The sequence below is a fragment of the Phaethon lepturus genome, unplaced genomic scaffold (genome assembly GCF_000687285.1).
Source record: "Phaethon lepturus isolate BGI_N335 unplaced genomic scaffold, ASM68728v1 scaffold29478, whole genome shotgun sequence".
Taxonomy (NCBI): Eukaryota; Metazoa; Chordata; class Aves; order Phaethontiformes; family Phaethontidae; genus Phaethon; species Phaethon lepturus.
Window position 1 is genome coordinate 1 of NW_010560214.1, and position 13,546 is coordinate 13,546.

A 13,546-nucleotide genomic window follows, 5' to 3' on the forward strand; every position below is an offset into this window, starting at 1 on the left:
GTCTCCTCCCCTCCTCGCCGGGTGCCGCACTGGAGTGAAGAGAACGGGGAGGTTTTGAGGGAGGAATTTTTTTCTAGCACTATCAGAAGAGTTTGGGTATTCACAAGAAGACTGATTAAAGCGCTGGAAGAGAAACCGACGGTAAAAGACTAGTATTTTATCACTAATGGGATGGTGCACCCCGAGTGACAGATCACACACCAGAAAGGCCTGAAGATGTTTTAAGTAAACATTTATTTACTACAAAACAGTAGAGTAGGAAGCATTTGGGAAACTTTTTATTCAGTATTGGACTACTTGGTGTAAATTTCTGAATAAAAGCACATTTTTACAGTTGAAACTTCTTATCCCTAGTTACTAGAGTAGCTAGAACTAAGCTGCTTGGCACCATCCTCTATAAAATAAAACAAGACATTCCTACAGTTAAAAGCAGCACTGTCACGCTGGCCCTGATGTATTTACATAGCCGTGCACTATTACATCACCTGTTCTTTTTGCCTGTCCACAATACACAGCTGTGGTATTACAACAGCAACTGACCAGAGTTTGCGGGTCTGAAAAGACATTCCACTACTCTGCCTTCAGCCTTCCCTCCTCCGGCACTGAAAAGCCTCCTCAGACGTAGCTGGGACAGCTCCTACGAAGGTACATAACACAGGTCTTCACGTGCTGTGAGGCGTCACTTCCCAGAAGCTGCAAGCAGAGATTCAATATCCTGAATTACTTTAGAAGTTTTTTCCAAAGCTTCCAAGACGGACTGTTCACCGATTTCTTCCGGCTCACTCTTGTTTTCTGTTTTTCTGACAGTAATACCAGATGGATTGGTTTTTACAGCAGATGTCCTTTCCAGAACTTTGCTATTATCCAATAAAACTGGTGTTACTTCATTAAGAAAAAAATATCAAACTCTTCCTCCTAATGAGAAAAATACTTCTCCATATTTGTACTCATCATTCTGCATTGCAAAGTCTCACATGGCATGGCATGGTAATTACATAAAGCTAAAAAATAAAAGACTGTATTACTTAAAATGGCTACCACATTTATAGAAAATGTTTTTAAGACTTCAATTTATCCAAAAGTTAGTTTAAAAGGACACTATCTGATGTCACACTGCACAGTTTAACAGCATGCACTTTTCATAGTAATAAAATTGAACATGGGCTTAAAGACAATTACACATTGGCTTTAAGCCCATGCAGCGCAGCACACTTTTTTGAGCTAGCTAAACACAATGGAACAATACTGAGGTAGCTGATAAACAGAAAGATACTGTACTGCAACAATGAGCCCAAAAACAACTGCATCATCCCTCTTTCAAGAACATATCAGCAGATGAGTGTTAGCAAAACTAATGCAACACCCATTAAAGGGAATCCTTTTTTGATGATTTTTAAAATTTATTTTAGTTTTGTAGTCTGCCACTGGTTTTGCTTCTGGTGTTGTGATGCAAAAGTTGGACAAGATGAATGATAAAACAAAAAATGGCTTTAAAAAAAAAGGTAATTTTAAGTGGGTAAGACAGTAAAAGAAAGTGAGAACAGGATAGAGAGCCTTTGATGCAGATCTGAATATACAGGTGAACAATACAAAAGTGAAAAATCTTTACAGCTTTTAAAAGGATACAGTTAAATCTCTGTATTTTTTTGAGCTCAGCATCAGCAGACCTGTCCAAGAAAATAAAAGATTACTGAATGATTTAGTATCACAAAACATTCTCAAATGTATTTTCTACTTCAGATTCTAATTTGTAATAGTTTCCAGCAATACTGAAAATTAGATGAGCAAAGTTAGAAAATGCTTTATTTTTGTCTTTCATACCACTAGTCAATGGCTGCCATTTGTCAATCATTTGTTTCCAAAAATCTGCTGCAAGAATATTCTCTTTGCTATATATATGTATAAACATAGACATAATTTTCATTTCATAATCTACTGAATCTGCTACAATTTGAATGGTGTAATCAATTTCAATTAACATATTTTTAATACCCAAATATGTTTGTATGTGATGTCAGTAGATCTTTGGTCAGTGGCATATATTAAAACCGACAAATATATCAGCAAGAGATACAAGTGTAACTTAGCAGTTCAAAGTACTATATTGAATTGCTTGGTGTTCCAGGGAAAGATGCCTTTCTTAGTCTAGCTTCTCTTTTTCATCTTGCAAGATACCATCTCTGTAAGATTAATCCTCCTTTGGCAAAGTCAGCATAATTCTGATTTTTAAGTAAGGCAGGCAGAAGCGCAATGAAACAAGCTTCACCTAGAACTCAATTTACCTACAATTTTGAACACTGAAAGAAAAATATGAAATCACATGAAATAAATGGACTTACAACTGTCATTTTTGACCCTCAGAAAATGCAGTCTATAAAATTCAGAATTTATAGGGTTTTTTAGTTTTATATTCAACATTATTTGTAGTCAACTATTTAGGATAAAGATGAATACCAATTTTCTTCAGTTAGAGAGTCTGCAGTATATTCAGGAATCTTCTTCGTTTCGTTCAAACTTCTGCACCATTCTATTGCTGTTCTGATGTACCTATGTTAACATGAACATTCACAAAAAAGTAGTTATTTATATGAGAAATATACTGTATTAATTCAAGCAAAAAACTGAAGGCATTAAGGAATACACCTGGATCTGAACGAAAAAGCCATGATTCAAAATCTGGCTTTTTCTCTAGGTTTCCTTGCTATTTTTTGCTTCCCACTTTTTCCCGAGAATCTCCTTCATACTTCAATCTATGCAGTTATAGAAAATTATAACAAAGCTGTATGATTTGTAATGAATAGTATACAAATGTTGTTTTTTGTGTCTGAATATCTGCTTGCTAAAATGCAGCACAGTAAGCTTCTGAAGATTCCCATAATGGGGCTGTAATTAGAGCAGATTAGAGAAAGCAATCTGCAGGCAGAGGTCAGTATCTGTAATAAAGCAAAAATTGGATAAACTGCTATCCAGTTCTAAGTACCAGCTCTACACAGGGCAAAGATTTTTTTCTTCCTTATCCACTGATGTAAGTGCCAAGTTGCAGCTCTAGTTATTTTTTTAAAAAGACTTTACTGTAACAATTATAATGGAATGACAAGCATGCAGTGGTCCCAAGTCATACAGGTCATGAATCTTTGCCAGATGTAAGACGGAGCTTTTATCATTATGTGTTTAGTCCCCACCCCCCAATATATTTTCAGTAAATAGCATTTCTTTTTATGAAAGGATTTGTATGGAATTCTTTAATATTTAACTTTAAATTGTTTAAATTACTTATACCTTTCATAGATTCCAGGATGACTTATTTGTATTAGCTGCTGTACCCCATCAGGAGTACTTAACTTACACCAGCCTACATCTTCATTTACCTTAGAAGAAGAAGGAAAAAAAAAAGTATTAATTTTCTGCTGCAGTCTGAAGAAAAAAAAGGCAAGTGTAATATGCCAATTTAAGAATTATCTGTGAACATTCTGCTTTAAACACTTAAAAGTTTATGTTTTGTTAAGGACAAAATTTGGTATAGTCTGCTATGACAAATGTGCGGGGAAAAGAACACCTGGCATGGCCCCAACACTCATTTCATGCTACTCAAGAATACGTTATTTCTAAAAGTGTGTAGAAGTGTTTCCCAAACTGTAGAATTTTCAGTTCTTGCTCCTTTTATCATGAGCAAGTATACATATTTGAGCTAGCTCACGTCAGGAAGTTATACTGCATCTTTTGACAAACTGACTATCATATTTATATTGTTTATGATAGAGATATCCTCAGACACTTTAAAGATCTTTTTTGTGTCTTGTTACCTTAGGGTAGTAAGTAAAGACAGAGAACTCAAAAGTCTCAGTAGCCAACCTTGAATCCCACACTCACATGATTTTCTCTATAGTGCCATTTTTCAAAGATCAACATGATCTTTGTTTTTACTTCTAGATTAAGTGAATATAAAAATGTATATGGAAACCCATATGTGCAAAGGTTACTTTTCCAAGTAATTTTTTAATATGCATTTGCTCAATTATAGATAATTTGAAATAAAAACCAAATATACCCTTCTTTGATCCCTGTGAGTGACTTCTTTAAAAGGATAAAGTTTCATTTGCCTCTTCAGGCATCAGTTAGGCACTAAAATATTTTTCCTCCTCCTTTCCAGTTAAAATACTGGCAATACATTAATGCTGGCGTTTGTGGATAGTTCCCATTTTCATTTAGACTACTACACAATCTCAAGACTAAGCCACAGCAGAAAATACTGCAAGATATGGATCTCTCAGAAGACTTCGGTTTGTATTGTATAGGCATCAAAACTTTTGTTTAATTTCCTCATTAGTTTCCTAGTAATACTTTTTCATGAAGAGTCTTAAGAATAGTCATTCCTCTGACTCATGACTTACCTGGATCTTACTAGAGGAAGAGCTGAAATCCCAGACCATATTCAAGGTCATCCCATCCCAAAAAGCAGCATGGACTTTATGATCTGAGTACACAATGAGTCTTCCTATGCTGGGAATAACCTTTTCATACAGCAAAACTGGCAACATTTCTCGCCCATCTGTCTCAGGTACCTAGAACCAAACAAATACACCAAGCTGAGTGGTGCAGATGCCATCCAGAGGGACCTTTGACAAGCTCGAGGAATGGGCCTCTGTCAACCTCATGAGGTTCCAGAAAGCCAAATGCAGGGTCCTGCACCTGGGTCAGGGTAACACTGGTATCAATACAGGCTGGGGGATGAAGGGATAGAGAACAGCCCTGCCCAGAAGAACTTGGGGATACTGGTGGATGAAGAGTTCAACATGAGCCAGCAATGTGCACTCACAGCCCAGAAGGCCAACCTGGGCCTTCATTCAATGTAACTGAGCTACATCCAAAGCAGCGTGGCCAGCAGGGCGATGGAGGTGATTCTGCCCCTCTACTGCACTCTGGAAAGACCCCACCTGGAGCCCTGCGTTCAGCTCTGGAGCCCTCAGCAAAGGAAAGAAACGGACCTGTTGGAGTGGGCCTGGAGGAGAGCTATAACAATGATCAGAGGGATGGAACACCTCTGCTGTGAGGACAGGCTGAGAGAGTTGGGGTTGTTCAGCCTGGAGACAGAAGGCTCTGGGGAGATCTTATTGCAGCCTTCCAGTCCTTAAAGAGGGCTTAGAAGAAAGACGGGGACAGACTTTTTAGCAGGGCCTGTTGCAATAGGACAAGGGGTAATGGTTTTAAACTAAAAGAGGATAGATTCAGCTAGATGTAAGGAAGAAATTTTTCACACTGAGGGTGGTGAAACACTGGCCCAGGTTGCCCAGAGAGGTGGTAGATGCCCCATCCCTGGAAACACTGAAGATCAGGTTGGACGGGGCTCTGAGCAACCTGACCTAGTTGAAGATGTCACTGCTCACTGCAGGGGGATTGGACTAGATGGCCTCTAAAGACCCCTTCCAACCCAAAGATTCTGTGACTCTAAATACATTAAAAACATGAGGAAAGGTTACTCACATCATTACAGCTGTTTGCACCTCTCCCAGATTTTCAGTGCAGTTGTTTTTCCAGACCAGAACCAGCCCTCTTTATCATACAATTACTTTCTGCTTCACACAATACACCCTTACAGTGCCTGCTCTTGGTTCTGAAATATATACCTTCTGATCTTTGTTTACAGGATACACTCATCATTCTTCTCTCTAGATTAGGTCTTATTCCCTATAGCCCATATAATCATCCTTGTAACACTGCAAGGTTTACAAATCTTCAGCTACATACCATTTTCCAGCAGCAGAGATGATAGTTATGAGTTAAGGATAGTTTAGTCTTGTAGCAGTACTGAAGTATTCTGAGGAGAAAAAAAAACAACAAAGTATTAAGCATTTCATAGTTACTATGTTTTCTGTAGTTGCAACCTTTGTTCTGTAAGTTTGCAGACATCCTCAGTGCTAACATAAATTCCTTTAATTTTTGGTATGTAATGTCATCATAAGTATTATGTGTAATTTTAACTACTGTCCTTCCAAAGTCAGAGGAAGTAATGTAACAAAGATAAAGTAAAGTTACTTGGTTGCCTGAGCAATAATGGAGGATATAGAGTATGGATTTCCTGGTACATCAGGAGGTAGGCTGTTTACCGAATACATCTTTTCTTCTCTCTGCAGTAAAGAGCAGAAAAGAGGTGAGTTAGTTAAAGGTACTGTAGCATGAAAACAGCATTCAAGACCTTGCAAGATATGAAATGTCTGACCACCCAGAATGCAACTACAATCACGTTAAAATTTGTCCCAGAAGACAGACAAATATCTCCTTGAAAAGTAAAAAAATGCAATTGTATCATTTAAGCCCAATTCTGCAGGAAGAAACATTCACAAGTTTCCATGCACTCAGTATGGACCAATTAGTTCTCTTCTCGAGTAGACTGTAGCTTATTACTAAGTAACTATGTTTGACTACAAGTTAAAGGCTAGGTTCAAAGGGTTACAAAGTGGACCGTTAATTCTTCTTTAAAAATACAAAGCACTGCATAAGCACTTGACAGTATCTCTACTCTGGGGAGACTTAACAATAGACAGACAGAGAGGCAAAACAATTTCTCCAGTAATGAACAGGTTGTCTGTGGCAAAGCCAGAACACAACCTGCATCTTCCACATTCTGCCTCCATATAGTGAAAAAGAAAACACTTCCAAGTACATAAAGATTAGAGTCTAATCAATATATTATTCTCTTCTAAATTAGAGAGAAATGGTTACTGTAGAATCTTGCTGAAGTACACACTCGGGCTTGTGAAATAAATGTTACAATGAATAAGATTTTTCTTACTGTGTCTATAATTTACAAAATACTGAAACAGAAGCAATAGTATCATCTTTTGTATGATTGATTGCTTGATTCACCCATTATAGTAATTCCTAATGTAGGGACTTGTTACGGTTTAACCTGGCAGGTAGCTAAAACAACCACACAGCTGTTTGCGCACCACCCTCCCCCAGTGGGATGGGGGAGAGAATCAGAAAAAAAAAAAAGAAAAAAAGGTAGAATGCGTAGGTTGAGATAAAGACAGTTTAACAGGATAGAAAAAAGAGGATGGTAGTAATGATAACAATAACACTAATAAACAAATGTACTGAAGAAGTGACGCATGGCACAATTGCTCACCACCTGCTGACCGATACCCAGTTAGTCCATGAGCTGTGGTCCCTCCCCAGCCAACTCCCCCAGTTTATATACTGAGCATGATGTGGTATAGAATGGTATGGAACATCACTTTGGCTGGATGGGGGCCGCCGTCCTTGGCTGTGCCCCCCTCTCAGCTTCCCGTGCTGTGCCCCCCCCTCAGCTTCCCGTGCGGCCCCAGCCTGCTCACTGGCAGGGCAGAGCATAAGAAGCTGGACAGCCCTTGACTGCTTAGCAACAACTGAAAATGTCAGTACGTTATGACCATTATTTTCATTCCAAATCCAAACCACAGCACTATACCAGCTACTAGGAAGAAAATTAACTCTACCCCAGCCGAAACTATAGACTGCATAGTCAAATGGCTTGAATCTAAGAAAACGGTTAACTTGAAGGAATTTGGAACACATTTTAAAATAGATTTATGGTTCTATACCTTTTTCGTTCCTTTTTGGATTGCATAATGTATGAAATAGTTTCCCAAAAATGCTCCCTCTGATTTGAAAAACGAGTCATCACCAGGATAAATTTCTGTGATGTTTGTCCTACCATGGATAAATCTAAGAGAAATAACAAGATTTTTAAACAGTATTTAAAATACTGTGTCACTAGACAAGCAAAACAGGTTAGTAACTTGAAAAAAAACACTAAGCAGAAACCCATTTTCAACACAACTCTCACATGAAAATTTTCCTACTGTTTCACAAACAGCTGAGTGTACCAATTACTTCCTTTAACACAGAAGAATAGCATTACCAGGCTCTTTGTTTGCCTGTCTGCATAGGGGGTGATGGTTAGTATGTTTATTTTTAAGCAAGCCAAGGGAAACCTTTTTTGTGTTGAGGTAAACATCTCACAAGAGCTGCTCAATCCCCATTTCACCAACCACAAAATGTATAGCGATTCTAAAGAGAAAAAACAGATTTTCTTAGTAGACCAGCCCTACCTAGTGTATACAGAACACTGTCAGACCGAACATTTGCTGAACAGCCTGGAAGTCTTCGTTCCCACTGCAGATGTGTGTTTGTCTCTAAGATCAATGCTCTTTTACTTGTGCTTATACGGTATCTTGGAGCCTAAAATCCATTTAATGGCCCAGTTCTGCAACTCTGTGGTTAGATGCCAGGACTTTGGTAATGGCACTTAGTAGACCAAGTACAGCTACTTCCAAAGAAACGAGGTACAGTACTGAAAAGCTGCTCAGCATTTTGTTCAGATGATATGAAAATTTAGTAATTACACTGAGAAAAATAAAGAACGGTGGGCAGAAAGATTAAAGCTTTACAGACCGATTATTCTTTTATCAAAGACTTTTAGATGCTGATAACAACTGTATCATTTTCAAAGTCTGTATAAAGGTTTGAAAGTGCAATTAAAAAAAAGTATTTTTCTTTTTTTTTAAATCATATGGACATGGTGATTTGCTAAGGAAATCCACACTTTAGCTGCCTGCAACATGGAAATTTTGTAGGTCACCAACAAACATTTGTCAGTGAAGTCTGTGGGAGCTCCAGCTGTCCAGTAAACCTTTAAGAAATCACATAATTTCTTTAAAAGACTTAAACATTATTTCAGATTGGTTCTTTCACACATACCAACCTTCAAACCCGGAAATACACTGCACTAGAAAACGTGAAGTCAAATGAACAAACAGCAGAAATGAACAGTCTCTCACATGAAGACTCTGTACAGTTTCACAAGGAGTGAGAAAGGAACAAAGTAAGACATTTCATCTAAAAGCCGAATTCCCCTACAAATTAAGTCTTCCAAAGATGAAACACATGGTCTCCTACATACCTATAAAAAACACCCTGGCACCATACGATCTGAATTAGCTGAGGGCATGAATACTTTTCAGTATCTTGATTCTGAAAGAAGTCACAGAAAGTCCACCTGTACAAAATAAAACAAAAGCTTCAGTGAGTCCGAAGGTTGGGGATTTTTTGTGTGTGCTGGTAATCATTTCTGTACCAAGAACAGATACAAGCACATCTATTCAAAGGAAAAGAGGCCACATATTTTCAGAGTCCTCTGATTCCTTAGTTACCCACATTAGTTACCAAATTAATTTTCTCAAACTTGCGAAGAATTTTTGCTTATTTTAATTGGTGCTGACAGAGAATGTATGCTACTGGCCCACCTCATACGTATCATCTTCTCAAAAATGAAAAAAACCCAAAGCAACCCAAAACGTGTGGGGGTTTTTTTGGTATTCTCTTTTTCATTGACACACTTACACAGCATGTCAGAAAATAAAATTTGTTTTCCTCTGTACTAATTATATTCATTACAGTAGGATACAGAATGTTTTCACAAATCTCATGTTTCAAGAAGTTCCTAAAAAAAGAATATTATAGTAATTTTTTATACCTGTAATTCGGTTCTTTTGCTAGGGGATGAAGTTCCAAATTGCAGAATTGTAAAATGTATGTTAACAACTATAAAGTAAGCAGCTTAAATTACCTGTGTAAATGTGGAGCTCTGCAGCTGAGTGGCAAAGCTGAAGGTAAACGAGAAACTGGTTCATGTGTTTTGGGGTCTATTAAAACATCAGCTTCTATGGATGTATGGTTGCTTTTCCCACATGTCTTCATTTCATTCTTAAGAGTACGTAAGTTATAGCACATTTGTGCCAACCACAAAGGGTACTTCCATTCTTCTGGGCAGGAGGAAACAGACCAACACTGTGTCACCCATACGTATTCAGAAGAACAATTTGTGTAGCACAAAGGGATTCCATCTCTGTCTTTTTGGTCCTTTGGTTTGGCTGGTTCCCTGTATTTACCTTCAGCACTATCATGTTCATTATTTTTATTCTCTGTTCTTGTTTGTTTCAATGACATTCCTGCAACAGAATTTTTACTTGATTTTCCATACTGATCTCTGGTTTGGTAGGTGCTGTTCTTTTGAGAGGAGTGTAAGGGTGCTGCAGATGACTGGCTGACTTTGCATAAGAATTCCACTGTAAATTCTTGCTGCAATTCTGACAGGTAAAGGTGAGCATAGCCATCTACTGATGAGATCTTCACACTGCCATTGTCTATACATCTTGTCAGATCAGCCGTAGCAGGGTCAGGCCATCTAATTTCTAAGATATCACTGAAAAGAATCTAATACAAGAAAAAGGACTGAAATGTGCAGCAAGATAAAAACGACCTGCTTCCCACAAATAGCAGTGGAGGATTTAAATGAATTCAATTATTCTGCAAGGTGATGTATGGCCAGAAACTTTACTATGTGTTTATTTGCATACATGAACTCAAGAGGAAGCAAATATGTAACCGTTGTATCTGCTTCCTCCTTTTCTAACAGACTTCTATTTAGGAATAATGTTTTAATTTGATCTGCATTCATAAACTAGTAAGGTACTCGGCTAACTGACCAGGCATAACTGCCCACAGACAGTAGGTATTTCTGTTTCCAACTGCTTCTTAAGAAACACTGAAGAGAAAGCCTAAATTATCTTGACCATAGCAGTAGACTTCATGGAAAGCCTGCATTAAAATTGTGTCCATTGAAAACTCATGTGCTCTGAATTATTTTCTTTATTTATAAGATTAAAATAAGCCTGTAAAATGTCATGTAACATGCTTTTTTGTGTTCTTACCAAAGCGGAAATTTATTGAAAACATTTTGCTGCTAGGTGGCTAAACTTCCTTAATCCCACAGCACCAAAGATTAAGTTTCACAGCTATTGCTAGGATGTGGATAGAACATATTTCTGAAGAAGAACTTAAAACATAATAAAGATTTTAGACCTTTCAACATTTGGAAAGTCTCAAAAGAATAGCTTCATCCTATTAGTCAAGTACAGACTGCTGCTTCAATTAGCACTTTTGTTCAAGACAAACAAAAAACATTTTCACAGCATATGCCCTTGTCCTAACCCTTCTACAAACACCAAACATGAAGCAGATGATTCTCAACAATTTACTCCCAACAAGCACTGCATCTACCTCAAACCCCGGTTTAAAAGCTTTGCCAAAGAGAAGATATAATTTAGAAAATGCACTAATCATCTTCTGAAACTAGAAAAAGTCAGGCAAGATGGAGAAAGCCTTCCTAGCAACCTGCAGAGGTTCTTCCCTAAAATGAGGTATTTTCCTTTGTATTGTCCTTATACCTGATCATCACACAGAAAATATGCTTAGTCAGCTTTCAACTGAAGCCTCCAGGTAAAGCACTGGATCCCAGATAAACAGAGAGATGTAAGGCCTCTCAATTAAGGTGTGAAAAAACTTAGCAAAAGAGTATTCACACTCCTCACCATTTGTTTTATCTCAATTTAATCAGCTTTGTCTCATTTGACTTTAATCAGGTATATTTCAACTCTGATCATACTCTGGACCAGCAATGGAGAAGCCTGGAGTTCAATAAAAATGAAACATGGCAGCACTAGTGTATTAGTAAGGTGGGAAAGTCTGCCAAAGGTATTTGGGGCATTAAGGATGAAAATTTACCATAAAGAATTGCAAAAGGATCTGCCCTACCCCCCCAATAAAAAATCAAGTGACTAGACAATAGGTTTGCAGATAAAAATTCAGTGGATGTAAATGTAATGTGATATAAATGGGGAAAATCCTAACTTTACACATGAAAGGATGGTCTCTGAGCTTACTACCACCATCCAGGAATAAGATCTTGGTGTTATGATGACAGTTCCATGAACACATCCTCTATGTTCAGAAGCAGTTTAAGCAGTGCATCAAATGCTTGAAAATTCTAGGAAAGGAAGAAGAATAAACAGAAGATATAACCGTACCACTGAATATATTCATGGTTAACCTGCCTTTTGAATACCATCTGCAGTTCTGAACAGGCCACACCACTGCCAAGATACACCTCATCAAGCTCTCTATAGATGTGGATGGTTAGTGTGGCCAAAGCAGAGCCTAAGCAAACCGTAGCACTAGCTTGTTTTGAATTAAAGCATAAGCAAGTAATACCGCAAAACTGTGGAAGTGTTTTTGTACCCAGTGGCCCAGTAAAAGTGTTGTCACTAAAGGCTGACCCATTAGGCTCGTTACCAACTTGTTATGAGTGAACTGGAGCTTGGCAACTGTGATGTCATTTTAATGGACAGCTTATAAATAGGAAAAGTGAAACTGCAAAGGCCTTGAAAATATGGGCAGTGGTTGAAAATAAAGGCCACACAACAGTAAACTGATAGCAAATGACTGAAGAAGTACAACCTCAAGAGCTACAAAAAGACTGCTTTTGCTTCAAGAAAAGCAGCAGCTGATAAATCAAGGTGTGGCAAGGAAAAAGCAAGAAATCAAAAAGCGAAGCAACATAAGGCACTTGCTGTGGCTTGAGAAAGCTGTCCCTCAACATTCTGAAGCAGGTAGTCACAGTGGAAGCTCTAAGTTAGAAACTGTTTAGAAACGCAGTCATCTTCCAGAAGTTGGGCCTGGGGGCTGGTGGAGGGTTGCTCACTCATGTTATCAACAGAGCATCAGGTCTGTGCTGCCATGCCTTGCAGTGCACATACAATATGACTGTTAAAGACTGACTGCTGTTAAGTATGCACTGATACTGACTGTGTTTTCAGCAGCTAAATATTAGCATGAAATGTGTTACTAATGAAGCGTCAGTCTAAGAGTTTTAAAACTTAAAACTTGCCAGATTTATCAGTCATTAAGACTCCCACCACAATGCACACACACTGGCATGCGTTCAGTGGGAATGCCAGTGGGATGCCGATGAGGAGTAGGGCTCCTAGAAATTGTCCACCGGGTCTCTGGATGGACCTTCCGTCTGAGCCGGGGCAGCCATTCCCACGGAGTGCCACCCTGCCCCAGTCGTCTCGCAGGCCCCCGTGACAGACTCACACAAGTATTTCAGTGGGGCAATGATGGGATTCTGAACCTGACAGTCTTTCAGAAAACGCTGTCCTACGTCACTGAGACTTCCCTGAAAGGTTTCAAGTGCAGAAAAGTGACAATATATAAAACAGCTCATTCTATCATACGTACAAAATCCTAGGTTTTAGTCTCACTAAAAGTAAAGAAACTCTTTTACTGTTTGGCTACAAAAGATATGCATAAGACTAAGTAACAGTTAAAACTGCAATTTAAAATGGCAGTATTCTAATCAAGATGACAAGTGCATTTGCCAACCTGTACTCTGTGGATCTTCAAGGCCTGTACTCATACACACACGTTAAGTTCACTTTGTCAGACCCCTAGGGAAGTTTATTTTACAGAAGTAGTACCTGTGTAACTCTCACCTTTTTTCTTTCTAGAGGTATAATACGTGAAGGTAAGTATGGGCGAGCAGAAAACTTGTTCCGGAAATCTAGAGCTCGCAGAAGTTGTTCCTATTGAAGTGTGAAGAAAAACAAAACAACACAACCCTGTTACGAGTTTTTCTACGCAGTGATAAAATTTTAAGCTGATTTCA

At 38.3% G+C, this 13,546-nt stretch overlaps 1 protein-coding gene across 1 annotated transcript; it reads right to left on the reverse strand.

The window, feature by feature from the left end:
* Positions 1–679: 679 nt before the first annotated feature.
* Positions 680–13,463, reverse strand: LOC104614668 (chromosome unknown open reading frame, human C5orf34; the record flags this gene model as incomplete). Its single annotated transcript, XM_010293611.1, has 11 exons — positions 680–882; positions 1,627–1,667; positions 2,455–2,547; positions 3,280–3,368; positions 4,392–4,562; positions 5,746–5,815; positions 6,034–6,125; positions 7,581–7,704; positions 9,608–10,254; positions 12,878–13,057; positions 13,374–13,463. Coding segments are annotated over 11 exons (1,800 nt in total), but the record flags the coding sequence as incomplete, so codon positions are not given.
* Between the last annotated feature and the right edge of the window lie 83 nt (positions 13,464–13,546).